At 43.3% G+C, this 26,381-nt stretch overlaps 1 protein-coding gene across 2 annotated transcripts in view; it reads left to right on the forward strand.

Annotated features, from left to right (window-relative positions):
- susd4 (sushi domain containing 4) overlaps nucleotides 1–26,381 on the forward strand; it is a 71,639-nt gene that overhangs the window by 9,948 nt on the left and 35,310 nt on the right. For both annotated transcript variants that reach the window (XM_072277639.1, XM_072277642.1), the window contains exons 3-7: nucleotides 9,544–9,693; nucleotides 17,049–17,261; nucleotides 21,899–22,078; nucleotides 22,922–23,110; nucleotides 24,057–24,248. In XM_072277639.1, coding sequence (XP_072133740.1) covers nucleotides 9,544–9,693; nucleotides 17,049–17,261; nucleotides 21,899–22,078; nucleotides 22,922–23,110; nucleotides 24,057–24,248 — 924 coding nt within the window. The remainder of the gene's footprint in view (nucleotides 1–9,543; nucleotides 9,694–17,048; nucleotides 17,262–21,898; nucleotides 22,079–22,921; nucleotides 23,111–24,056; nucleotides 24,249–26,381) is intronic.

The following is a 26,381-nucleotide window of genomic DNA, read 5'->3' on the forward strand; positions in this document are numbered from 1 at the left end:
GATTAACAACAAAATATATAAGGAGTATGCATAAAATATAAACTATCATTTTAAAAAAACAGAAAAAGGAAAAATCCCCTAAAAAAAAAATAATCTACCCAAACTAAAGAAAACTAAGAAAAAAAAAGAAAAGAAAGGGCTATTATGATACCTCAGATAGAACCAATAGTGTCGCCACTTCTGCTCCTCTCCCCATATATTGAAATCACAAAATAGATTGGCAGGGGTCAAATTACATCATGTGGAAGTAATGAATAAATGGTCTCCAAGTCTCATCAAATGTAATAGATGTCAAAAATAACACTTCTAATTTTTTCTAGATTTAAATAAGATATACTTTGAGAAAACCAATGAAATGTTGTAGGAGGATTAATCTCTTTCCAATTCAATAGTATAGATCTTCTATCCATTAAAGTAACAAAAGCGATCATCCGACAAACTGAAGGGGTCAAATGATGTTTTTCAATCATTGGTAAACCAAAAATGGCAGTAATAGGATGAGGTTGTAAATCAATGTTCAAGACAGTGGAAATAATAGCAAAAATATCGTCCCAATATTTCTTCAATAAAGGGCAAGACCAAAACGTATGAGTTGATGAAGCTATCTCAGAATGACATCTATCACATATAGGGTTTATATGAGAGTAATAATGAGCTAATTTATCCTTAGACATATAGTCATAGTCATACTTTATTGATCCCAAGGGAAATTGGTTTTTGTTACAGTTACACCATAAATAATAAATAGTAATAGAACCATAAATAGTTAAATAGTAATATGTAAATTATGCCAGTAAATTATGAGATAAGTCCAGGACCAGCCTATCGGCTCAGGGTGTCTGACCCTCCAAGGGAGAAGTTGTAAAGTTTGATGGCCACAGGCAGGAATGACTTCCTATGGCACTCTGTGCTGCATCTTGGAGGAATGAGTCTCTGGCTGAATGTACTCCTGTGCCCACCCAGTACATTATGTGGTGGATGGGAGACATTGACCAAGATGGCATGCAACTTAGACAGCATCCTCTTTTCAGACACCACCGTGAGAGAGTCCAGTTCCATCCCCACAACATCACTGGCCTTATGAATGAGTTTGTTGATTCTGTTGGTGTCTGCTACCCTCAGCCTGCTGCCCCAGCACACAACAGCAAACATGATAGCACTGGCCATCACAGACTCGTAGAACATCCTCAGCATCGTCCGGCAGATGTTAAAGGACCTCAGTCTCCTCAGGAAATAGAGACGGCTCTGACCCTTCTTGTGGACAGCCTCAGTGTTCTTTGACCAGTCCAGTTTATTGTCAATTCGTATCCTCAGGTATTTGTAATCCTCCATCATGTCCACACTGACCCCCTGGATGGAAACAGGGGTCACCGGTACCTTAGCTCTCCTCAGGTCTCCCACCAGCTCCTTAGTCTTTTTCACATTAAGCCGCAGATAACTCTGCTCTCACCATGTGACAAAGTTTCCTACTGTAGCCCTGTACTCAACCTCATCTCCCTTGCTGATGCATCCAACTATGACAGAGTCATCCGAAAACTTCTGAAGATGACTAGACTCTGTGCAGTAGTTGAAGTCCGAGGTGTAAATGGTGAAGAGAAAGGGAGACAAGACAGTGCCCTGTGGAGCCCCAGTGCTGCTGATCACTCTGTCGGACACACAGTGTTGCAAGCACATGTACTGTGGTCTGCCAGTCAGGTAATCAAGAATCCATGATACCAGGGGAGCATCCACCTGCATCGCTTCTCCCCCAGCAGAGCAGGGCGGATGGTGTTGAACGCACTGGAGAAGTCAATAAACATGACCCTCACAGTGCTCGCTGGCTTGTCCATATAAGCCCTATGTACAACTTTAAACTGTATCAACGCATGTTTAGCACAAATAGAGGAAGAGATAACTAATTGAAAATTTTTTTGCTATTTCTCAGTAGGTAAGGTAAGCTTAAGTTCCCTTTCCCAGTCATTCTTAATTGTATTGGAAACATCTGGATTTATTTTCCTTATCATATTATAAATAATTGCTATTGAACCTTTCTGAAAAAGGTTTAACTCCAAAATTTTTTCCAATATATCAGTGGAATGTGAAATCGGAAAGGTAGTAAGAACAGTATTTAAAAAGTTTCTGATCTGTAAATATCTAAAAAAAAATGTGATCTAGGTAAATTATATTTATTAGATAATTGTTCAAAAGACATAAAACAATTATCTGAAAATAAATCAGAAAAACGTATTATACCCTTTGTTTTCCAAACCAGATATGTTTGATCCAAAAAAGGTTGAAAAAGAAAGTTAGATATAATAGGGCTAGTTAAAATAAATTGATTCAGTCTGAAAAATTTTCGAAACTGAAACCATATTCGAAGAGTATATTTAACTATTGGGTTATCCATTTGTTTGTCCAGTTTAGAAAAGTTAAAAGGAAGTGGGGTCCCTAAAATAGAACCCAACAAAAATCCTGAAACAGAATTGCATTCAAGATTGACCCATTGTGGACTTGGAACTGTATCCCAATTCCATATCCAAAATTTTAAATAACGAATATTAATCACCCAATAGTAGAATCTAAAGTTTGGCAATGCTAAGCCACCCTCCTTTCTGAGCTTCTGTAAGTGTCTTTTACCTAATCTAGGATTTTTATTCTGCCATATGTATGAGGAAATTTTTGAATCAACATTATCAAAAAAGGATTTTGGAATAAAAAATGGCAATGCTTGAAATAAATATAGAACATAGAATAGTACAGCACAGTACAGGCCCTTCGGCCCACAATGTTGTGCCAACCCTCAAACCCTGCCTCCCATATAAGCCCCCACCTTAGATTCCTCCATATACCTGTCTAGTAGTCTTCTAAACTTCACTAGTGTATCTGCCTCCACCACTGACTCAGGCAGTGCATTCCATGCACCAACCACTCTCTGAGTAAAAAAACCTTCCTCTAATATCCCCCTTGAACTTCCCACCCCTTACCTTAAAGCCATGTCCTCTTGTATTGAGCAGTGGTGCCCTGGGGAAAAGGCGCTGGCTATCCACTCTATCTATTCCTCTTATTATCTTGTACACCTCTATCATGTCTCCTCTCATCCTTCTCTCCAAAGAGTAAAGCCCTAGCTCCCTTAATCTCTGATCATAATGCATACTCTCTAAACCAGGCAGCATCCTGGTAAATCTCCTCTGTACCCTTTCCAATGCTTCCACGTCCTTCCTATAGTGAGGTGACCAGAACTGGACACAGTACTCCAAGTGTGGCCTAACCAGTTTTATAGGGCGACATCATTACATCGCGACTCTTAAACTCTATCCCTTGACTTATGAAAGCTAACACCCCATAGGCTTTCTTAACTACCCTATCCACTTGTGAGGCAACTTTCAGGGATCTGTGGACATGTACCCCGAGATCCCTCTGCTCCTCCACACTAACAAGTATCCTGCCATTTACTTTGTACTCTGCCTTGGAGTTTGTCCTTCCAAAGTGTACCACCTCACACTTCTCCGGGTTGAACTCCATGCCACTTCTCAGCCAACTTCTGCATCCTATCAATGTCTCTCTGCAATCTTTGACAATCCTCTACACTATCTACAACACCACCAACCTTTGTGTCGTCTGCAAACTTGCCAACCCACCCTTCTACCCCCACATCCAGGTCGTTAATAAAAATCACGAAAAGTAGAGGTCCCAGAACAGATCCTTGTGGGACACCACTAGTCACAATCCTCCAATCTGAATGTACTCCCTCCACCACGACCCTCTGCCTTCTGCAGGCAAGCCAATTCTGAATCCACCTGGCCAAACTTCCCTGGATCCCATGCCTTCTAACTTTCTGAATAAGCCTACTGTGTGGAGCCTTGTCAAATGCCTTACTAAAATCCATATAGATCACATCACTGCACTACCCTCATCTATATGCCTGGTCACCTCCTCAAAGAACTCTATCAGGCTTGTTAGACACGATCTGCCCTTCACAAATCCATGCTGACTGTCCCTGATCAGACCATGATTCTCTAAATGCCTATAGATCCTATCTCTAAGAATCTTTTCCAACAGCTTTCCCACCACAGACGTAAGGCTCACTGGTCTATAATTACCAGGACTATCCCTACTACCTTTTTTGAACAAGGGAACAACATTCGCCTCCCTCCAATCCTCCGGTACCATTCCCATGGACAACGAGGACAAAGATCCTAGCCAGAGGGTCAGCAATCTCTTCCCTCGCCTCGTGGAGCAGCCTGGGGAATATTCCATCAGGCCCCGGGGACTTATCTGTCCTAATGTATTTTAACAACTCCAACACCTCCTCTCCCTTAATATCAGCATGCTCCAGAACATCAACCTCACTCATATTGTCCTCACCATCATCAAGTTCCCTCTCATTGGTGAATACTGAAGAGAAGTATTCATTGAGGACCTCACTCACTTCCACAGCCTCCAGGCACATCTTCCCACCTTTATCTCTAATTGGTCCTACCTTCACTCCTATCATCCTTTTGTTCTTCACATAATTGAAGAATGCCTTGGGGTTTTCCTTTACCCTACTCGCCAAGGCCTTCTCATGCCCCCTACTTGCTCTTCTCAGCCCCTTCTTAAGCTCCTTTCTTGCTTCCCTATATTCCTCAATAGACCCATCTGATCCTTGCTTCCTAAACCTCAAGTATGCTGCCTTCTTCCTCCTGACTAGATTTTCCACCTCACTTGTCACCCATGGTTCCTTCACCCTACCATTCTTTACCTTCGTCACTGGGACAAATTTATCCCTTACATCCTGCAAGAGATCTCTAAACATCAACCACATGTCCATAGTACATTTCCCTGCAAAAATATTATCCCAATTCATGATAATTATAAAGGCCAGGGAGCGGTGGTCACTGTCCCCAGATGCTCACCCACTGAGAGATCTCTGACCTGACCCGGTTCATTACCTAGTACTACATTTAGTATGGCATTCCCCCTGGTCGGCCTGTCCACATACTGTGATAGGAATCCATCCTGGACACACTTAACAAATTTTGCTCTATCTAAACCCTTGGAACTAATCAGGTGCCAATCAATATTAGGGAAGTTAAAGTCACCCATGATAACAACCCTGTATGGATACATACATGGAATTATGATGTAGTGGCCATTACAGAGACTTGGCTGGCACCAGGGCAGGAATGGATTCTCAATATTCCTGGATTTCAGTGCTTTAAAAGGGATAGAGAGGGCGGAAAAAGGGGACGAGGGCTGGAGTTCTCAGTGAAGGATTATAAATAATATTTATTAATCTTATTGTTATATTTATTATTACTATGTATAGTGTTTACTCTGAGCTTCATGCAAGCAAATAATTTCATCGCATGCCGGTGTATGTGACATTACACAGATATGATATAAATCTGAATAAAACAGACTTGGGTGTCCTCAGAACCAGCTGGTGAATCTTCACTACATTCCCTCATGGCAAGTACATCTCTTTTTAGCAAAGGAAACCAAAAACTTATAAGATTTTCCAGGTGAAGAGGTCTCATCCAAACCCTAAGAAATATTTATTCTCATACTCAGATCCACTGAATACCAAATACCATTTTACTTCTCAGTTCCGTGCTATATTTGCATGTTTGATGACAATGATTTCAGTGCAAGTAACATTCAGGACCTTTTAAACATCAACATTTCCCAATTCAGTATTTCTGTTTCTCTGCTAGTGGATAGGATGACCTCAAGGATGCAAGTACAGCAGGGAATTAAAAAAACAAATGGTATTTGGTCTTTATTGTAGGGATTTGGTCTTTAGGGATTTGAAAGAGATGGCTATAGAGATAGTGGATGTTCTTCCAAGATTCCATAGATTTTAGAATGGTTCTAAATATAACAGCATTCTTCAGCCCCTTGGGTCTATATCAGCTCCCAGGAAAACCATCCCTCTTCCTTACTTCCCTTCATCCCTGCAATGTTCTTTCTCACACATTCCCACGAACTTTCCTTGGATTATTTATGCTATTAACCTACATTTACGGTATTTTACCACAGCCAATTAAACTACCAACCACTGTCTTTGAAATGTTGAAAAAGCTGGAGTACCCACACTCTTAGGAAAATGTGCAAACTTCACGCAGACAGCACCAGTGGTCAGATTGAACTTGGATCTCAGGAGCCACTAGGCTGTAAGTTTTCAAGCTTAACTTCTTCAACTTGCTTGCATGTTTGCTCTGGACCTTTGGCTATGTAAGATTTCTCTGAGTGCTTCTTAGATTATCTTCCATGAAGACAAACACAAGCTATTTAATTCCTCAGGATGGACATATTGTTTACAAGGTCAAAATTTGCTGCTATCCCAAATCAAGTCTAGTCAAGTTTATTGCCATTTAACAAAAGATGTTTACCATCAAATGAGACAATGTTTCTCTGAACCAGGGTGTAAAGCACTGTAGTAATCATAACAGATCATAACTTATGAAAGTAATGATTAAATCTACAGATGGATTACACATAAATAATCTATAGTGCGTCAATTAAATATTGTAAGGAACAGAACGTATTAACCAATGACACTTTCAATGTGATGTAGCAGGGAGTTCAGAAGCCTATCACATACAAGAGAAAATCTGCAGATGCTGGAAATCCAAGCAACACACACAAAATGCTGGAGGAACTCAGCAGGCCAGGCAACATCACTGGAAAAGAGTACAGTCGATGTTTTGGGCGGAGACCTTCAGCAGTTCAGCCTGAGGGAAGAAATCGTTTCCCAACTTGATGGCAGAAAATTAAAGAGGATGCTAGATGGATAGTTGGGATCCTTAATAATATTAAAGGCACTGCATATGCAGCACTCCTGATAAATGTCCCCAATGGATGGTAGGGAGACCCCTATGATCCTCAGCCATTCTCACAATCCTTTGTAGAGAATTCTGGTCCGATACTCGGCTGTTCCCATACCAGATGGAGATGCTACTTGTCAGGACACTCCCAGTGATGTTCCTATAAAATGCAATTAAGATAAGATGGTGGGGGGAAGAGAGCCTTGCTTTCCTCAATCTCCTTAGGAAGTGGAGAAATGGAGTCACTGCTGTGCCTTCTTGTTCAGGGAAGGGATATTAAGGGACCAGATGAGCTCATCTGTGATGTGAACTCCCAGGGATTTTGTACATTTAATTCTTTTTACGGAAGAGCCATGTATTCGCAATCCCTAAGTTATTTTAGCATCAGGCAGATTGCTTGACATTGCATCACTGGTTTGCTCCAGTGAAAAACACCAGTAGACCACATAGGTTTTTGTAAATCTGGTAAAGACGGCATTTTTTAAAATTCCAGATGATTCACTTAATGTGTCTTTAAAATGTAAATGGAGATTTGACAGTCTAAAACTGAGAGCAGAACCTGGTATTGGTACTGGTTTTCTTATTGTCACGTATACAGAGATACTTTGAAAAGCTTTTGTCTGCATGCCATTCATTCAGAATGTTCCATACATACATACATACTAAGTAGTGAAAAGAAAACAGAATGCAGAAAGAAAGGAAGTTCATTTTAGGTAAATATTAAACTGCAAGGGTCACACCATGAGGTAGATTGGAAGATAATAAGTTCATTTTTCCAGTAAAACAGTCCTTTCAAGAGTCTGGTAACAATAGGATAGAAGCTGTTATTGATTCTGGTGGTGCTTATAGTGAAGCTTTTGTATTAGATTTCTGGACAGTCATGAACCCATGAATATGGCCTCATTATTTGTCTTTCATATCATAGTAACTTTTATGTCTTGGTTTGTACTGCTGCCACAAAACATCAAATTTCACGACACGAGATTCTGTAGATGCTGGAAATCCTGATGAAGGGTCTCAGCCCGAAGCACTGACTGTTTATTCATTTCCATAAATGCTGTCTGTCCTGATAAATTTCATGACATATGTCAGTGATAATAAACCTGATTCTGTACTCTGAATCTAATTCTGTGGTTTCTGATGGGAGGGGAGAGAAAAAAAGAATGCTTGGAGTGGGAGGATTCCTCAATTGTGTTGGCCGCTTTCCTGAAGCATGGGTAAGTGTAGATTATGTCACTGAAGGGGAAGGCTGATTTTCGTGATGAACTGGGCTGTGTTCTGAGCTCTGGTATTTCTTGTGGTCTTGGCAGAGTAATTAACATATTGAACTGTGATGCATCTCGATGGGATGCTTTCTATAGTGTATGTGTAAAAATTGGTAAGAGACATCAGGGATGTGTTGAATTTCCTTAGCCTCCAAGGAAGTAGAGGTGCTGGTGTGCTTTCTTGGGCATAGCATCAACTTGGATGGACCAGGGCAAATTTAACCATCTCCCCCTCAGTACCATTGATACATACTGGGGTATGTGCTCCACCCTGCTTCCTAATGACCAACTATTTTGTTTTGCTAACATTGAGAGAAAGATTATTGTCATGACACCATGCTTTTTATCTCTTCTCTGTTCTCCAGCTAGTTGTTATTTGAGATTCATCTCACTTTGTTGGTGTCATTTTCAAATTTGGAGATGAAGTTAGAGCAGAATTTGGCCACACATTTGTGAGTGAATAGGGAGCTGAGGACACAACCTGGTGGGTAGCAGTGTTGAGGATAATTGTGATGGAGGTGTTGTTGCATAGCCTTACCACTGATGGTGGTCGGTTGGTCAGAAAATCAAGGAGTCAGCTTCAAAGAGAGGATCTGAGCACCATGTCCAAGAGGTTGGCGATATTGTTGAAGGCAGAGCTGTGGTCAATAAATAGGAGAACGCTCTCAATGTAGTGTAGTGTAATTTGAGGGCGGAGTTACTTGGGTGTTGTCAGTCAAAAGCTGAATACGGAATCCATGGAGTGTTGCGGATCAATCGGTGAAGTTAGTGTTTGTGTTGAGCTATCCATTGAACTATGTAGGCAGAGCCTGTGCTGAGCGACCTGCGAAATTGTGTAGGCGGAGTCTGTGTGTGAACTGCCACTCGAAGAGTTGGTGCAGAGTCTGTGAAAAAGATGTCGGTGAAAGACGGAGGCGGAGCTTCTGGACGAGCCATCAGTCAAACTGCGGGGGAGGAGCAACGAGTGATAAATCCTGTAGTGACAACAACAAATGCTAGGGATAGTAGGTCAGGCAGCGTCTGTGGGGAGGGAATCTGCGTCAACAGATCAATGACAAGAGCTGCCCATGAGCACGCCTGGGTCAACAGAACTGTCAATCAAAACGCGAGAGCCAGTTTGCACCGCCCACTCCTTCGCCTACAACCCAGGGCCAAGCAGGTATGAGGATGAAAGAAATATTGTTCCAGCAAAGTACATGCAATGAAGAAACTGTAATGACTTCCCCATCCCTCCAACATACACACACAACCCCCTCCCCCCAAATAATGATTTTGCTGCATTGTGTTTTGTTTGCAGGTGCATGTTAATTATAATTATGTACCTGATAATCCTGTCATGCAAAAACGCCTATTCGGTATACAGGAATCTATTAAGAGCAGCACGGGTTTGCAAAGAGAAAAATATCAGTGCTTTCAGCACTTGAGCTTCCGATTTTTGTCCGGGCGAGGTTGTCTACCGTGCTGTTATATATTTAATGATTCGTTTGCAGGTTGTTACAATTGCTGCTGCCGAGAGATGTATTATGGGGCGATTTATAGCAGCCGACTTTCAGTTGGGACTTACCAGCATCTTCCAGTAGCAGCTTTAATGCTCTGCGCTGATGTCTTGCTTTGTGTGTGCACTGCGGATCAGATGTCCGGTAAGTTCCCATCCAGGAATGGACAGAGTCCGAAAATATTTGTAATGCTTTAGCGCAAATATGGTTCAAGAAGTTATGCAGAACGCATGAATATAATTTTTTTCTGGTTAAAGTATTGTTTTAAAATCTTCCAATGTCCTACAATATATTGTAATACAGATGTGTATATTTAAATGATATAAATATTTATGGATAATTGATTATTTTAATGAGAGTGAGTCTTGCCCTAACTTGACTGATGCCATCTTCTGAGGGCCAAAAGGTGATTTCCACAGCGGCTGTGTAGGTGCTGAGGAAACTCACAAGGCTGCTGTGGGAACTGCAGACTCCCCCACAGATGGGGTAGGAGGTGTGTAACTGGGTAGTGGGCCCTGAAGCTTTGTGAAGTGGTGTGTTCCTTCTACCACTTACCCAAGGCATCTGTATTCAAGGTTCTTGACAGCTGTTCCTTCTCCACTTTGAGTGGTCATAGGCCAGGGTGATGATGTTGCATTTCTCCAAGTAAGCCTAGAGTATATCCACCCAGCGATTTCTTCCTGTGACAGAGCTCAGAATACACCATACAGGCAGAAAATGCTGGAAACACTCAGCATGTCAGGCTGCATCTGTAGGAAAAGAAACAGTCAGCATTGTGGGGTCAGGTACCCTGACTCAGAGCTGAAAAGGAGGCAGAAGAAGCTGATAAAGCTGTAGGGAAGGGGGTGTCCATGATAGGGTAAAATTGGGGTGATCACAGAAATATCTGTAAACACGGTTGTCTGATCAGTGAGTTAATAGGAGCAGCTAGAGAGAGTGAACATAGACAAAAGAATGTGGGAGTTGCAAAATGCAGAGCCGGAAGACATATCCAGGTCAGGTTTGGCATGTCCTCCAGAGAGAATGAGTGAGAGAGGGAAAAGAAACAATTCTGTCTGAGAAATCATTACCTGAAGTTGTAAAACTCAGTGGGGCAGAAGACTGCTACATGCTCTGACAGAAGAACTTCACGCTTGCATTGGGCCTCACTGTGACAGTACATCAGGTCACTGTCCAATAGCTCGAAGTGGGAGTAGGATGGGGAATTAAAGTGGCAGGTAGCAGAAAGTTCAGGACTACCCTGCAGAATGAATGTGGCCATCCAATCTGTGTTTGTTTTCTCCACTGTAGAGGAGACAACATTGTGTATAATTCACTAGATTGGAAGAAGTGCAAGAGGATTACTGCTTCACCTGCAGGTAGTTTTTAGTTCCTTCAATGGTGAGGAGAGGCAGATGAAAGGACAAGAATTAAACTAGAGTTGCAGGGGAATGGGAACCAGAGTGATAGAACAGTTAGCGGAGAGGTTGTAGAGGCAGATGTTGGTAAGACCTCAGACAAAGTTAGGAATCAAAAGCTTTGAGCATGGTGCAACTAATGTATTGAGCTGCATATGTTTCAATGCAACAAGTATTGTAGGAAAGGTGGATGAACTCAGGGCATGGACCAACACCTGGAATTATGTTGTAGCCATCAGTGAGACTTGGTTGCAGAAGGGGCAGGACTGGCAGCTCAATATTCTGGAGTTCTGATGTTTTTTTGATGTGACAGATTGGGATGGTTTAAAGGAGGATGGGTGGTGTTACTAGTCAGGGAAAATATCACATCAGTGTTCTATCAGGATAGACTGGAGAACTCAATTAGTGAGGCATTATGTGTGGAACTGAAAAATAATAAAGGTATGACCACAGTAATGGGGCTATATTATGAACCACACAACAATCCAAGGGAATTACAAGAACAAATTTGTAAAGAGGTTGTAGATTGTTGCAAGAAACATAAGGTTGTTGTTGTAGGTTATTTTGGGTATCCCATACTGTAAAAGAACTAGATGGAATGGAGTTTGTCAAATGTGTTCAGGAAAATTTCCTTCATCAGTCTGTAGAAGTCCCAACAAGAGAGCGTGCGATGGGAATGAGGCAGGGAACAGAAGTTTGTGTAAGGGAACACTTTGCATCCAGTGACCACAGTGCCAATGCCATTAGTTTCAAAGTAAGTAAGCAAAAATATAGGTCTGGTCCACGGGTTGAGATTCTAAATTGGAAAAGGTCAATTTTGATGATATCATAAATTATCTGGCAAGTGTGGATTGGGACAGGCTGTTTTCTCACAAAGGTGCACTTGGTAAGTGGGAGGCCTTCAAAACTGAAATTTTGAGAGTACAAAGCTTGTATGTGCCTGTCAGAATAAAAGGTGAAGACAATGTGTAGGGAGCCTTGGTTTTCAGGAGATATTGATGCCCTGGCTAAGAGAAAGAAGGAGTTGCATAGCAGGTATAGGCAGATAGGAACAAATGAGGTGCTTATGGAGTATAAGAAATGCAAGAGAACACTTAAGAAAGAAATCAGGAAGGCTAAAATAAGGCATGAAGTTGCTCTAGCAGACAAGGTAAAAGAGAATCCTAAGGGATATGTTAAGAGCAGAGCAGAAGGATTGCAAGGGACAAAATTGATCCTCTGGAAGACCAGAATGGTAATCCATGTTTGGAGCCAAAACAGATGGGGGAGATCTTAAATTAATTCTTTGCATCTGTATTTTCTTGGGAGATGGACACAGAGTCTATAGAAGTGAGGCAAAGCGGCATCAACTTCATGTTTCCTGTACAGATTACAGAGGAGGAGGTGTTTGCCGCCCTGAGGCCTTTTCCTCAGACCCTCATACAGAGAAAACTTACAAGAATGTTGCCGGTTCTGGAAGATCTGAGTTATAAGGAAAGATTGAATAGGCTAGGACTGTATTCTTTGGAACACAGAAGACTGAGAGGAGATTTGATAGAGGTATACAAAATTATGAGGGTATAGGTCGGGCTCAGCTGGCTCCGGTATAGGCCCCTATCCAGGGTTACAGATCCCACTGCCTTGTGGCTATCTTCGGGAGAAGAGAAGGCTAAGGAGTAAACCCTACACAAATCTGGAATGGAGCCCCTAAGGCGGTTGGATGACGTATCATGTCACCTCCCGGCAGCTCCTGCAGCCAAGCTGATGCCAAATGTACTGCTTCACATTCCTTTGGACCACATCCGCGAGGCTGAGACAGGGATCTTGATGTCTGGGTAGCCCAGGATCTCCATTTTCATCGCCCAGGTTTGTGCCCCAGATACCGGGCGCATCCATTGTCTACTTAGACAGACGGAGCCATTGATTGATTGTAGATAGTGTAAATGCAATCAAGCTTTTTCCACTGAGGTTGGGTGGGACTGTGACCAGAGGTCATAGGTTAAGGGTGAAAGGTGAGAAATTTAAGGGGAACATAAGGGGAAACTTCTTCAGAGGGTTGTAAGAGTGTGGAATAAGCTGCCAGCACAAATGGTGCATGCAAGCTGAATAAGGGGAGTTTAGTTAGGTTACATGGATAGGGATACGGAGGGCTATGGTTCAGGTGTAGGTCGATGGGAGTAGGCAACTTAAATGGTTTCAGCATGGATTAACTGGGCCAAAGTGCTTTTCTCCATGCTGTACTATAAGTGTTATATCACCTGCAGTTGCATGTGAAAGTGCCATAGGAAGTAGGATGGTTGATAGGAATGGAAAAGTGGACCAGGAGTTATGAAGGGAATGGTCCCTGTAAAATGCTGAAAGGGGAGGAGAAGGAAACGTGTCTGGTGGTGGGATCCCGTTGCTGAACGACTTTGCAGAGAATGGCTAGTTGAATATGGAAGCTGGTGGGGTGCAAAGTAAGGACTGGGGGTACCCTATATTTGTTCTGCCCTAGAGGAGAGGGAGTGGGAGATGTAATCAAGGACTTTGTAAACAATAGTGGAAGGGAAGTCATGGTTCAGGAAGTAAGAAGACACTTCAGAGACAATGTATAGAAAGTCTCATTATCAGAGCAAATATAATGGAGATTGAGGAGCTGGGAGAATGGAATAGTGTTGTTACGGGAGGCAAGGTGAATGAAGAGTAGTGGAGATGATTGTCAAAGTTACTAGTCTTATAATGGTGTTAACAGCTGGCCTGTTTTCCGGTGATGGATACAGCAAGATGCAGAAAAGGAAGGGGAGAGTCAGAGATTGACCATGAGGGTCAAGTCAGGGTGAAAATTAACAGCCAAAGTAATGAACCGCTGAGTTCTGCATGAGTACAAGTGGCAGCATCAATGAAGTCATTGATGTGCTGGAAGAAGAGTTGTGTTGAGTGGGTCTGGGCAGGACTGGAACAAACACTGTTCCACAAATCCCACAGAAGGACAGCAAAGCTTGGGCTCACACCAGTGCCCATATTTATACCTTTCATCTGGAGAAAATGAGTGGACAGAAGGAGAAGTTTTTAAGTGTGAGAACAAATTCAGAAAGATGAATGATGGTGTTGGTTTAGAGGAACTGGTTGGGCTTCTGTTCCAGAATGAAGTGGAGTGCCCTCAGATACTCCTGATGTGGGACAGAGGTGTAAAGAGATTATACATCCATGGTAAAAATGATTCTGTTGTGATCAGTGAATTGTTAACAGTCAAAATGGCAGAGGGTATTGGAAGTGGGAAGGAGCTGGACAGTAGGAGAAAGGAATAAGTTCAGTGCGGTATGAACCAGCTGAAGCAATGGGAATGCCATGGTGGTCCTGCTTGTGGATTTTGGGCTGCAGATACAAGTGAGATATTTGGGACTGAGACAGTATAACACTTGAAGCTGGGAATGGAAGATCTCCTGAGGCAATGATGTCAATAACTGTCTGGAGTCTGAGTTCAAGTGCTGAGTTGGGATTGGAATTGAGCTATTTAAAAAGGGAATATACACAAACCAGTCTTGATGAACCTAAAACTACTGTGTCATGTCAGTACTGCGTTTACTCAGGTTCTCCCTGGAAAGAAATCTTCTATCCTTATTGTTGTGGCCTATACAAGATTCCAGGCCCCTTCAGTAGGGTTGCCTGTCAAATCCCCTTTGAAATGGGCCTTGACCTAAGACCCCAGATCCTAAAACACTGAAACTAATGAAACAAAAGGGAAAGCTACATGACAGCATTTTGGGAAGCCGGCTGATGGAAAGGCACGCATTTGGTATTTGTGACCAGTGGTGCTGAAGGTCAGACAGAGGATGGAGAAGAGCAAGAGGATCACTGTCACGGATTGAACCAGGATAGTCCCAGGGTATGGACCAGCCCACCACCACTGTGCTAGAAAGATTAGAACAGTGAGCTTTGGCAGAAGTCCAGCACAATTGCAGTAAGCTACGGAAACAATGGAAAACTTGCAGCAGCATTGTGGGCACGTAGGTACAGACACCACACAATATAAATTACACATAAATTATATAATATGGTAAAGAAAAAAGACTACATACATTAATGCAAAAAAATCACGATCATAGATAAGTTATGGTAGTGCAAGAGGTGGTCTATAGTGTCCTGTTGCTGAGGTACAGACAGGGCTTTTTCAGGATGGTTCAAGAAACTGATAGTTGTAAGATAGTAGCTGTTCCCAAACCTTGTGGTGCAGGACATCAGGTATCTCCTGCCTGACAGTAGCAGCAAGAAAAAGGAATTACCCAGGTGGTAGGAGTCCTTGATGACAGATGCCACTTTTTTGAGTTAGTGCCTCCTGTAGGTACTTCCAGTGGTGGGGAGGGCTGTGCTGCTTTCATTCCTGTGCATTGAAATTGCTGTGCCAGGCCATGATGCAAACAGTCAGGATAGTTTCTACAGTGCATCTTTGGAAGTATTTTAGAATGCTTGGTGACATGAGAAATCTCTGCAAGCAGGACACAGAGCTAGGGTTAATGCAACTTAATTTCCCCAAGTGTATTACTATGTACACATTAACTTGGCAGCAATATTCCAATCTGCAATTCTTCCAGTTATTGGTAGTTCTGTGTATAAACCCTGATTTTCGCTGCTCAGTGGAGCACTGAACATATTTGGAAAGAAACTGAGGAAACATTGAATGATTTGTCATATTTGTTATCTGGTAGAGCTGTGACCTAACTGCTGTAAATATCCCTTAGCCTGTTCCTTAAGGAAAAGTCTCTTTTCCCCAGTGAATATATTTCTGAAGTTCCCACATTTCAGGTCTATATCTGGCCCTTCGTAAAGTGAAAGCCACCTCTTAGTACATCTTTGGATAGCCTGTGCCTAGAAAAGCAGTCCATATTAGCATCAGACTTAATATCACTGATGTATATGCCATGGCATGTGTTTTGTGGTAACAGTACAGAGCAAAGATAAAATAAAATGCAAAAAAAAAAACAAGAGGATGTGATCACAGACACTTCCTATCTTCCCTTTGCCGCTCATCATTTTCAATATGTATCTCAATCAGGCTCCACAAGGGAAAAAACATAAATTAAACAAAAAATAATCACAGTATCCAAGAAAGAACAGAATTAGAACAATAAAACAAAACTCATTGTAGTGTAAAGTGTTGTTGTGCTGAGGTAATGATTAGAGTTGTGCTGGTTGGTTGAAGAACCAAATGGTTGGGTGTCCCTAAACCTGGTGCGGTGGGACTTCAGGAAGGAACAGTTGGGAATTGTGGGCTTCTTTGATGGAAGATGCTACCTTCTTGAGGTAGCACATCATGTAGACACTATGAATGGTGGGGAGATGTACTCATAATATATTGGCCTGTGTGCACTATTCTCTGCTTTATCTACTGCTTAGAATGTCCTCAAGGATCTTGAATACACTTAGTAATGAAATGCTTGGCTGAAACTTGTGACCTAGTAATTAATGTCATGCATTGCAACAGCACAGAAACAGGCATTTTGGCCCACCAAGTCTGCGTAAACTGCCTGTTTACACCAATCTTATGTTAATCCCGTTTTATTCTCCTCATATACCCATACACTCCCAGATTTTACTGCTTTCTAACTCACTATCAGCAATTTACAGTGATCAGTGGATGGGGAGAGGGGGGAGGTGAATGGGGGGAGGGAGGTGGTGAAAGGGGAGAGGGGGAGGTGAATGGGGAGAGGGGGAAGAGTGAGGGATAGGAGTTGAAGGAAGGGGATGAGGAAGATGGGGGGGGTTGAGGGGAGAGGATAGGGAGAAGAAGAGGATGAGTGATGGGAGTTAAAGGATGGGGAGTGGGAAATGGAGGAAGAAAGATGAAGGAGGGGCTGTGAGGATGGGAGAGGGGAGATTGGGAGGGTTACATTTCACCAGATTAATGAGAAGAATGTAAAGCAGTGCTTGTTCACTCACGTTTCCAGGTCCATTTCCTGAGAGCAATTGGCTATCCATTGGTTTAAGCTGGTTAGGGTCAGTGTGCCCATACAAGAATGTTTCACGAGATGTGACCCCAGGGTGAATGAGCTGCTCCAAGTGTAGAACTGATTTGCCTGTGGGATGTCGCGTGCGTGCACCTACAGGTGATGTGTACAGTTCTGAGATGTGTGCCTGTCATTGCAGAGGTCGGTGTTGTGGAGACCTGCCCTGACCCCAGGCCTCCAGACCATGGAGAGAGAGTCCCTTCCTCCCACACCATCTTCCACGAGGGTGATCTGGTTAGCTTCCACTGCCAGCATGGGTATAAGCTGAGAGGTCCATCAAAGGCAGAGTGTGAACAGGGCGACGGAACCCTGATGTGGGAGCCCAGCTCCGTACCACAGTGTCTCCCCGAATGTAAGTCCAGAGGTATCAACTCAGCCACTCGTGCAGCCAACTGTGAGTGTGTAATCGTTTCTGTGAATGTGTCTTCGTGTGAACATCTGACTTTGTACATATACGTGTGTGCCTGTGGATCTATCATAAGTTGTGCATGTGTGTATATCTTTTTTTACAGAAGTGATTAGGCAAGGAAGGAATATTTCAATTGCAACAACTTCACAATGGGCAAGTCAATGTCCAGTTTATTGTTGTCATGTAAACAAGCACGGTGAGGTACAGACACAATCAAAAACCAGCTGCTCCAGTTGTTCTCATGAACAGAGCATTGCCTCATAACTCCAGTGACCCAGTTCAAGCCCAACTTGTGGTGCTGTGTGGAGTTGGCATGTTCTCCATGTGATCATGTGGTTTCCCCGGGTGCTCTGGTGTACTCCTGTAGACGCGTGGATTGGTGCAAACCACCTCAAGTTGAAGGTGATTGCAGGAGAATGGTGGGCTGATGGGAATGAGGGTGATAAGAGGGGAGTGGGATGCATGGGATTGCAATGAGGGCTGGTGTATACAACAGGCTGAATAACATCTTCCAATATGAGTAAGAAAGCATTAAATTAAAAATGAGAGAATTGTATAGGATTCTGCATGTTAGTGAACATTTACTTAATAAAGTTTTACAGCTAGAAAGTTTCAGCTTGTAAGTTTTGTCTTGGGAAGACCAGCAATTTTGGCTTTTGATGTGCTGCATCCTTAATGGTGGAATTGACAAACTCAGACTACCACAGCTGGTATTCTCTGCAAAGTTAAGGGCTTACAGGACCTCCTGCTATATTGCATGGTGAAGAGAGCCTGTCTCATCAGGAGTACACTGTGCATTTATTTATTTTTAACTTAGCAATACAGAGCAAAGTAGGCCCTTCCAGCCTTTTGAGCCACTCCACCCCAGTAATCCCACAACCCTGATTTACAATGTCCAATTAATCTCCCTGGCATGCCTTCGGACTGTGGGAGGTAATCAGAGCATGCCTTCCATGGGGAGGACATACGGAAAGCACATAAAGATAAATATAAAGATATTCCTTGCATCTCCAATTTGATGCTTAGATATCATGGTAAAGCATGAAAAATATTTGGAACCAACTTTTTTTCTCTTTTAGAATAGCCACAGTCAAAAGCATCAGAGTGCATGCAGTTGCAACTGCATACAAATCTGACAATCCACCTGCATTCTCTGTAGGCAAATGTGAAGAGGTAGAAGAGAAGAAAGTTAGAAGTAGGCCAACAAGAGCAATTTTGGACCTTTGAGTGAAGTTGCTCCATTCTGGAACTATTTAAAAATTCCTTAGCAGTTATCAAATGATGATTGACACCTCTTCCTTGCCTATCCTTTCAGACAAGCTCGAACTACCACAGCTGGTATTCTCTGTGAAGTTAAGGGCTTACAGGACCTCCTACTATATTGCATGGTGAAGAGAGCCTATCTCATCAGGGGTACACTGTACATTTATTTATTTTTTACTTAGCAATACAGAGGCCCTTCCAGCCTTTTGAGCCACTCCACGCCAGTAATCCCACAACCCTGATTTACAATTACCTGACAACAATACTGATAGAAAGCTGTGTGGGCTTGTTCTAGGTCGGGGGTAGGCAACCTACGGCCCGCGAGCAAATATTGGGATACTATGCTCATCCAGCCCGCGAGCGATTTTTTTCTTTATTCTGAGTGTTTCACATGACCACACTGATGGACATGCATGGTGTCTTGTTACACTGGCCCCAGGTTCCGTTTTGTTCCAGTCACTGGCATACACGAATGACAGGAGGGCAGACTACCTTATTAATATGTATTAGGTACTCTCTGTGCACGCACAGGTTTTCAGATGTGATCATTTAAATTTGTAAACAGAAACAGCGTCACTGTGTTTTAACAAGAAATCACGCTAAATATCCAGATATTTACATGTGCTATGATACTTGTTGAATAACTTGCGTTTTGAAATAAAATCGAAGAAAAAATTCCAATGGCAATGAATGCAAAACGCAGGAAGGTAGACACTGAGTGCCGAAATTTCCAAGACACTTGGACACTAGATTACTTCTTCATCGAGCAAGCTAGGAAACTAGTTTGTCTCATTTGCCTAGAAAACATTGCTGTGAAAAAGGTGACAAATATCAGGTGACATTACGAGACCCGCCATAGTGGAAATTTTAACAAGTTTACTGGGCAAGCAAGGAAAGATGAAGTTGAGTGAATGAAGGCTAGTTTCGGAAAACAAACATAATTTTTTGCTAAGAAAAGCGGTGAAAATGAAGAAAATACCCATACAAGCTACGAAGTCTCAAAACGTATTGTCTCAAAAGGTGGACACTGCATAAGAACTTTTTCAAATGGAATTGATTGAGATGCAGTGTGACGACATATTGAGATCGAAATTTCATTCTTCTGAAGATGTGTCAGTGCTTGACTTCTATAGAAAATATATTCATCCAAGTGGGAAGTATCCTAACTTAGTGGACCATGCAAAAAAGATGGCATCATTGTTTGGCAGCATTTAATTGTGTGACCAATTATTTTCAAAAATGAAGCACACCAAGAACCATTTGAGAACAAGATTGACTGATGCCCATCTGGATAATGTCTTGGTCTTGGCATCAAGTCTGACACCCAATATTGAGAAGCTTTCAAGCAACAAACAGCATCAAGTTTCACATTGATTTATCAACTGTTTGTATTAAAATTTTATTTTTTATTATAATTTACCACAATTCAATGCATCATGTTCATATGTTTTATGTTTAAAGATTCTTTGTGTCCTTTTAATAGATTCAAAAGATGCCTTGATTGAAATAAATTGTAACTAATGAGTTCTTCGATTACTAATTGGCATCTTTGGTTAAGCACAAATGATTTTCTAGCATGCGTTATTCATTAATTTGAGGCAAAACATAACTAGATGTATTTAAATGGATAATTCCCATATTTCAAGTTTTTTATGCATTTATCCGGCCCACCGTCTGCTCATTAATACGCAAACCGGTCCACAGAGGTTTGAAAAGATCAAGCTCGGCTTGTTTAGTTGCTGGGCCAGGTTTGGCCAGCTTCTACCAGTTGCTGAGCTTGGTTTGTGGTGAGCAATGTTGAGAGTCATGTAACTTTGGTGCTGAACAAAGTTGGAATAGAACGTATCAATCTCTTTCAAGTGGCTGGGTACATTGATATTAAAGACAATGATAACCCTTTTGGAGTCTTTCAATTAAGTGAGCCAGCAGGTCTGATCACTAGAGTTGTCCCAGTCTTCCATTTCACATCCAACATTTTTACCATCAGCATGCACATTTGAACACCTGGATTCCACAGTATTCTGACTCCCTGAGTAGAGTTGTTGTCATCACCAATGGCTTCTGTTCCATCAGAAAGAAAATTTGCCAGAACAGATTTTCCAGTCTCGCTGTGTGCATGATTGTTTACACACCTGAGGGCTGGATATCTTGTCCATGTGCCCTTTGTTAAATGGTGATGTTGTGCTGGTTTGGGGAAAGTGATGATAATCTCTGATGATGGATGAGCTCGTGCCAAGTAGCACACAGTGGAATAATTAAAACCAGTGGTCAAACAAGGATGAAAGGGCAATATTATATACCATATAATTCATTAATTCTTATGGTATAGGAGACCATTCAGTCCATTTAGACTGACACACTATTTAAGTAGTCCCATTAATCCCATTCCACCCCATTTCCTTTTTATCTATTTGCCAGACATACCCATCAACTCCCCCAGATTCTCTGATTCACCAACACCCTAGGGCCGATTTACAGCAGTCAATTAAGCTCCCAATCTGTTTGTGGAATGTGGGAGGTAACAGGAAAACCTGGGGAAAATGCACCCTGTCACGGGGAATGAATGCAAACTCCAAACAGACAGCAAACGTACACAAAATGTTGGAGGAACTCAGCAAGTCAAGCAAGGTCTAACGGAGGGGCAATAAACAGTTGACAATTTTGGCTGAGACCTTTTATCGGGACTGGAAAGGAAGGAACAGGATCCAGAATTGGAAGGCAGGGGAGGGGAAAGAGTACCAGCTGCAATGTGATATGTGAGACCAGATGAGTGGGAACTTGGGTGGAGGAATGGGGATGAAGTAAGAAGCTTGAAGGGGGATAGGTGAAACAGATAAAGGGCTGAAGAAGAATTTAGTAGGAGAGGATGGTGAATCATAGAAGAAAGAGAAGGAAGAGGGAAACCAGAGAGAAGTAATGAGCAGGTGAGAAGGTACCAGAATGGGGAGTGGAAAAATAAAAGGTGAGAGGAGAAAAATTATGGAAGTAAGCCCACATGGTTATAGAGAGGAAGTGCAAACTTCACATAGACAGCATGGACATCAGAATTGAACCTGAATTGCAGAATCTCTGAGACATCTGTATTATATACTGTGCCACTGGGCCTCTCCTTCCCTGATCCTCACAGCCACTGATGACTCCATAACTCTGATCAACCACAGTCCCTGACATAGTGTCCTTCCCTGGCCATGCCTATGTGACTAGCTGAGGGTGTGATTAGGTCCTAGTTCTAGCCCAGTGGGAGAGCAGAGGGAAGACTGGGTAAGGCTCGTCATATAATGGCTGTCTCTCCTCATCTTCTGCCTCTTCACTCCAAGGGACCACGTGCCCCCTGCCATATATTGAGGATGCTGATGTGTACAACATCACCTACCATCCTGGTGACCGTCTGATCATTAGCTGCCACCAGGGCTTCCAGATTCGCTATCCTGACATGGACATCATGGTAGCAGTGTGCCTGGAAGATGGGATGTGGGATAATCTACCCAGCTGCCAAGGTCTGTATGCCTTCAGGTAATGAAACACAGTTTCTGGTTTCTGCATTGATGGTTACCAGCACGTATCTTACGTGGTCTGTAAGGGATGGGATATCATGCTACAACTTTATAAAATACTAGTCAGGCCACAGATGGGGTAATGTTGGAAGGATGGTGCAGAGGAGATTTACCTTTGCAAATGCACAGTCTTTTTCTCAGGGATGGGGAATTAAGAACTAGAGGGCCTTGGTTTGGGATAAGAGGGAAGGGTTTAATAGGAAACCTGAGGGGCAACTTTTTACCCAGTGGATGATCAGTGTGATGGGCTGCCAGAGGCAGAGATTGAGGTAGGTACATTAACAACATTTGGGCAGGTACGTGGATGGGAGAAGTTTAGAGGGATATTGGCTAGATGTAGACAAATGGACTAGCTCAGATGGGATTTTTTGTTGGCTTGGCTGAGTTGGGTGGAAAGGTCTGTTTCCATGATGTATGACTCTGTGAACAGGATGGATTGTTTCATTTATGAGAAGAAACCAGGTTTATTGTCTTTGGAACAGAAGAGGCTGAGGGGGAACCTGACAGAGGTAAACAAAATTATGAAGGAGAGAGAGTAAGAATCTTTTTCCCAAGCTGGAGGTGTCAGAGACAAGACGAGGTGGAGCTGCAGGTCGTATAGAGTGGATCTTTGGGGGAATTGTTTCATGTAGAGGGTGGGTGGGTTTGGAACTTGCTGCCTGAGGGGTTGGTGGAGGCAGAGATTCAATATTCCAGGTGTATATATGGGAGTGGGAATGGGATGGGAGTCTCTCCCCCACCATCTCTGTCTCATCCCTCCCTGTTCCTCTCCCTGACCCTGCACAGGGTGCCTGCGTCCCCGAGTGTTCCCCCACAGTTACATTAATGTCTCGGACTCCCTGACTACCTTCCCAGTGGGCTCTGTCTTGCGGTATCAGTGTTTCCCAGGATACAAACTATCGGGCTCAGAGTTCCTAGAGTGTACCTACAACCTGCTGTGGTCGGATGGTCCCCCCAGCTGCCTGGATGTTGAAGGTAGGGTGCTCCAAGCTTCTGGTTGTGGGGTGGGTCCATTCTGTGGAGTGATCTGTAGAGTCTTCCTGCCTGTACTGAGCACTCCAGCACCCAGAGATGGGTGGGACTGTGGGGAAGAAGGAGATGGGAGGGGAAGGTAATTGGAACCATGGGGAAGGAGTATGTGGATTGGACTGTGGGTGGGATTGTGGGTTATGGTGAGGTGGTGAGTCTGTGGGGAAGGTGGGTATGACTGTGGGGGAAGGTTTTGACGGTATGATTATGGGGGAGGAGGGCAGTGGATGAATCTTTGGGGCCAGTGTATATGACTGTAGGGGGATATGATAGTGGGTGAGTCTTTGGCAGAAGTGGGTGTGACTGTGGAGGGCAGTGAGTGAATCTGTGGGTGAGACTATGGCAGATAGAGTAGTGCTTGAATCTTTTGGCACAGTAAGTGTGACTCTGGGGGAGGGGTAGTGGGAGAAGCTGTGGATCAGGTGGGTGTGACTGTTGAGGAGAGTCAGGGGGTGTAACTGGGAGGAGGGCTATGGTAGAGCTGAGTGACAAGTATGACTAGGGGAGGAGGTGGTGGGTAGGTCTGTGGGAAAGGGGGAGGTGGGTATGACTGGGGAGGGGGAAGTGGGTGAATGTTGGCTGTGATTGTGGGAGAGGTAGGGTCTATGAGTGGTGGAGTTGGTAGGGCTGTGTGAGTATTAGCTGTGATTGTGGTGGGGGAGGGGGAGGTAAATGGTGCTGTGGAGGAGGTGGGTGGGAGATCACTGGGGCACTGTGATTGACTTATGACGGGAGGTTTGGAACAATGCGTTTACAATGGAACAAGGGGCATTTAGTTCTGTCTTGTCCCATACTGCAAAACCGTAGCCCATCCCATTAATCTGGGCCCATCCTATCCTGTCTCATCCCAGTTGAGGGGCCAGTCTCACTTGCCCTATGTGTTTGTCTGCAGCTTGCCCTCTGCCCCCAATCCCAGCCCATGGAGACTACCTGTGCCACCCTTATCCCTGTGACCGGTACATCCATGGCACCGTGCTGGAGTTCTACTGTGACCCTGGATACTCGCTCACTACCGACTACAAGTACGTCACCTGTCAGCATGGAGACTGGTTCCCCGCCAGCCAGGTCTTCTGCCAGACAATCGGTGAGGGTGAGATTCAGGTGGAGGGGCAGTAGAGGTGTGGGGGGGGGGGGCGGGGGGAGGTGGTGTTAAGAACTGTTTGCACAGGGGGAGCTGAGGGAAGGGGTTGAGTACAAGACAGCACTTGCCCTGGGCCAGGGAGGTAGTGTTTTGTGCTTCAGCTCTCAATAATTGGTTCATTATTCTGATGTGTACTGAGGTACAGTGACAACTTTGTCCATACAGATCATTTCATCATACCAGTACGTCCAGGTGGTACAAGGGGAAACATAGACAGATTGCAGAATAAAGTATTACAGTTACAGAGAAAGTGGAGTGCAGTTAGACTGTAAGGAGTAGAGGCCAAATCAAGGTAGATTGGGAGATCAGGAGTTTATCATTGAGCATATGAGAGATCTGTTCAAGAACTTGATTAGCAGCAGGATAACATTGCCCTTGAGTCTTGTGATACATATTCTCGAGCTTCTGGTTCTCCTTCCCAATGGGAGAGGGAGAAGTGAAAATAAGTGGGGTGGGTGGTGCCCTTGATTATGTTGCCTGCTTTCCTGAGGCAGTGGGCAGAGTTGAGAGAGAACAGTCTGGAGAGCATCAAAATAGGCCCTTCAGCCCACCATGTTTTTGATGCCCCTCAAGTACCACTATACCAATCCCATTTACCAGCACTTGCCTGTAGCCTTCTATACCTTGGCAATTCAGTTGCCCATCTAGGTGCTCCTACATTATCCAAGGCATTAATGTCTATGACAGATATCCTGTAGTACATCATTGATCACCCACTTCCAATCATAACAGCCCTGCACCTGCACCCTCTGCCTCCTGTTTCTGAACCAACTTTGATTCCACTTTACCTTGGATCCAGTGATTTCAAACCTTTGGTGTTGGTTGTGCCTGTAGATGCCACCTACCCACATTTGAAAATTGTAACCAAATTGGGCATTTAGGATGTTCCACCAGTTGCTCTCCAGGTGCACATTAATTCTATCCCTCTGAATTTTTCCAAGGATTTCTACCACTGACATTTGACTTACTGGATTGCAATTATCTAGCTTATCCATACTGCTTCTCTTTATTGAAGAGGTACCATAATTGCAATCAGCCGGCACCTCACCTGTGGCTAGGGAAGAGTCAAAAAGCTCTCAAGCCTACATCAATCTCCAGTCTTGCCTGCTATAGTAGCCTAGGATACACCTCATCAGGCCCTGAGAATTTATTCACTTCAAAGTCTACTGCAACACCTTGTATCTCCCCAGTTTTAATGATAATATTTTATAGAGTTCACTTGCCCCCATCCTACCTCTCCAACTACAATGAGGGACTCAGTGACCACAGATGAGAAGTATTCATTTAAGACCTCATATCGGTCCTTTGGATCCCTTTTGATCCCTAAGGTGTGCTACTCACTTTCTTTGGTTACCCTCTTGCCCTTAATAAACATAAGGTGCACTGCAGTTTTCCTTAATCAGTAACATTTCATGCCTCCTTTACTCTGTTCTGTTCAGTGTATCTCCCTACTCTTTATAAATCCTGAATAGCCTTTCCTGGTTAGAGCTCCCTGAATGATTGCATTTTTCTTTCTTCAGTACTTGTTCTCTCAGAACATTTGGGGTTCTTTGGATTGCTATCCCTACCCTTCACTCTTATGAAAATGAGTTGGCCCTAATCCCCTGCCTTCATTGTTGTTGCATGAATGAAGTCACCACAGAAAAGTACTGGCAGCTATGAAGCAGCTTCCTTATTTGACAAGATACAATAGGCATCATATGGAGATACTTTTGGTTGAAAGATCTGCCTGTGTCCAGGACTACACACATTTTATGTGCTAAACATCAAAGGACAATTCCATATTACAATGCTTTCTTTGAAACTACACGCAAACTTCACACACTCATGCCGCAGACACTGAAATGAATTTTAATCAGCATTGTCTGCCCTGTAATTCATGGCTTTTAGGAACCCATTGTTCATTTTAAATTAAATCTGCAACTTACATTCAGATTTGAAGATCGGTGGCTGAGAAGTAATTTGCTAAATGTAAATGAGCCAAATCTAAAAATCGCTCTAACAGTCCCTCCTCTTGGCCCTCCTGGACAAAAATTAATTTCTACCAGGAAAGGCCAGCCTTAAGGAGGATCTACT

This window comes from Mobula birostris, chromosome 2 (genome assembly GCF_030028105.1).
Source record: "Mobula birostris isolate sMobBir1 chromosome 2, sMobBir1.hap1, whole genome shotgun sequence".
Lineage (NCBI taxonomy): Eukaryota > Metazoa > Chordata > Chondrichthyes > Myliobatiformes > Myliobatidae > Mobula > Mobula birostris.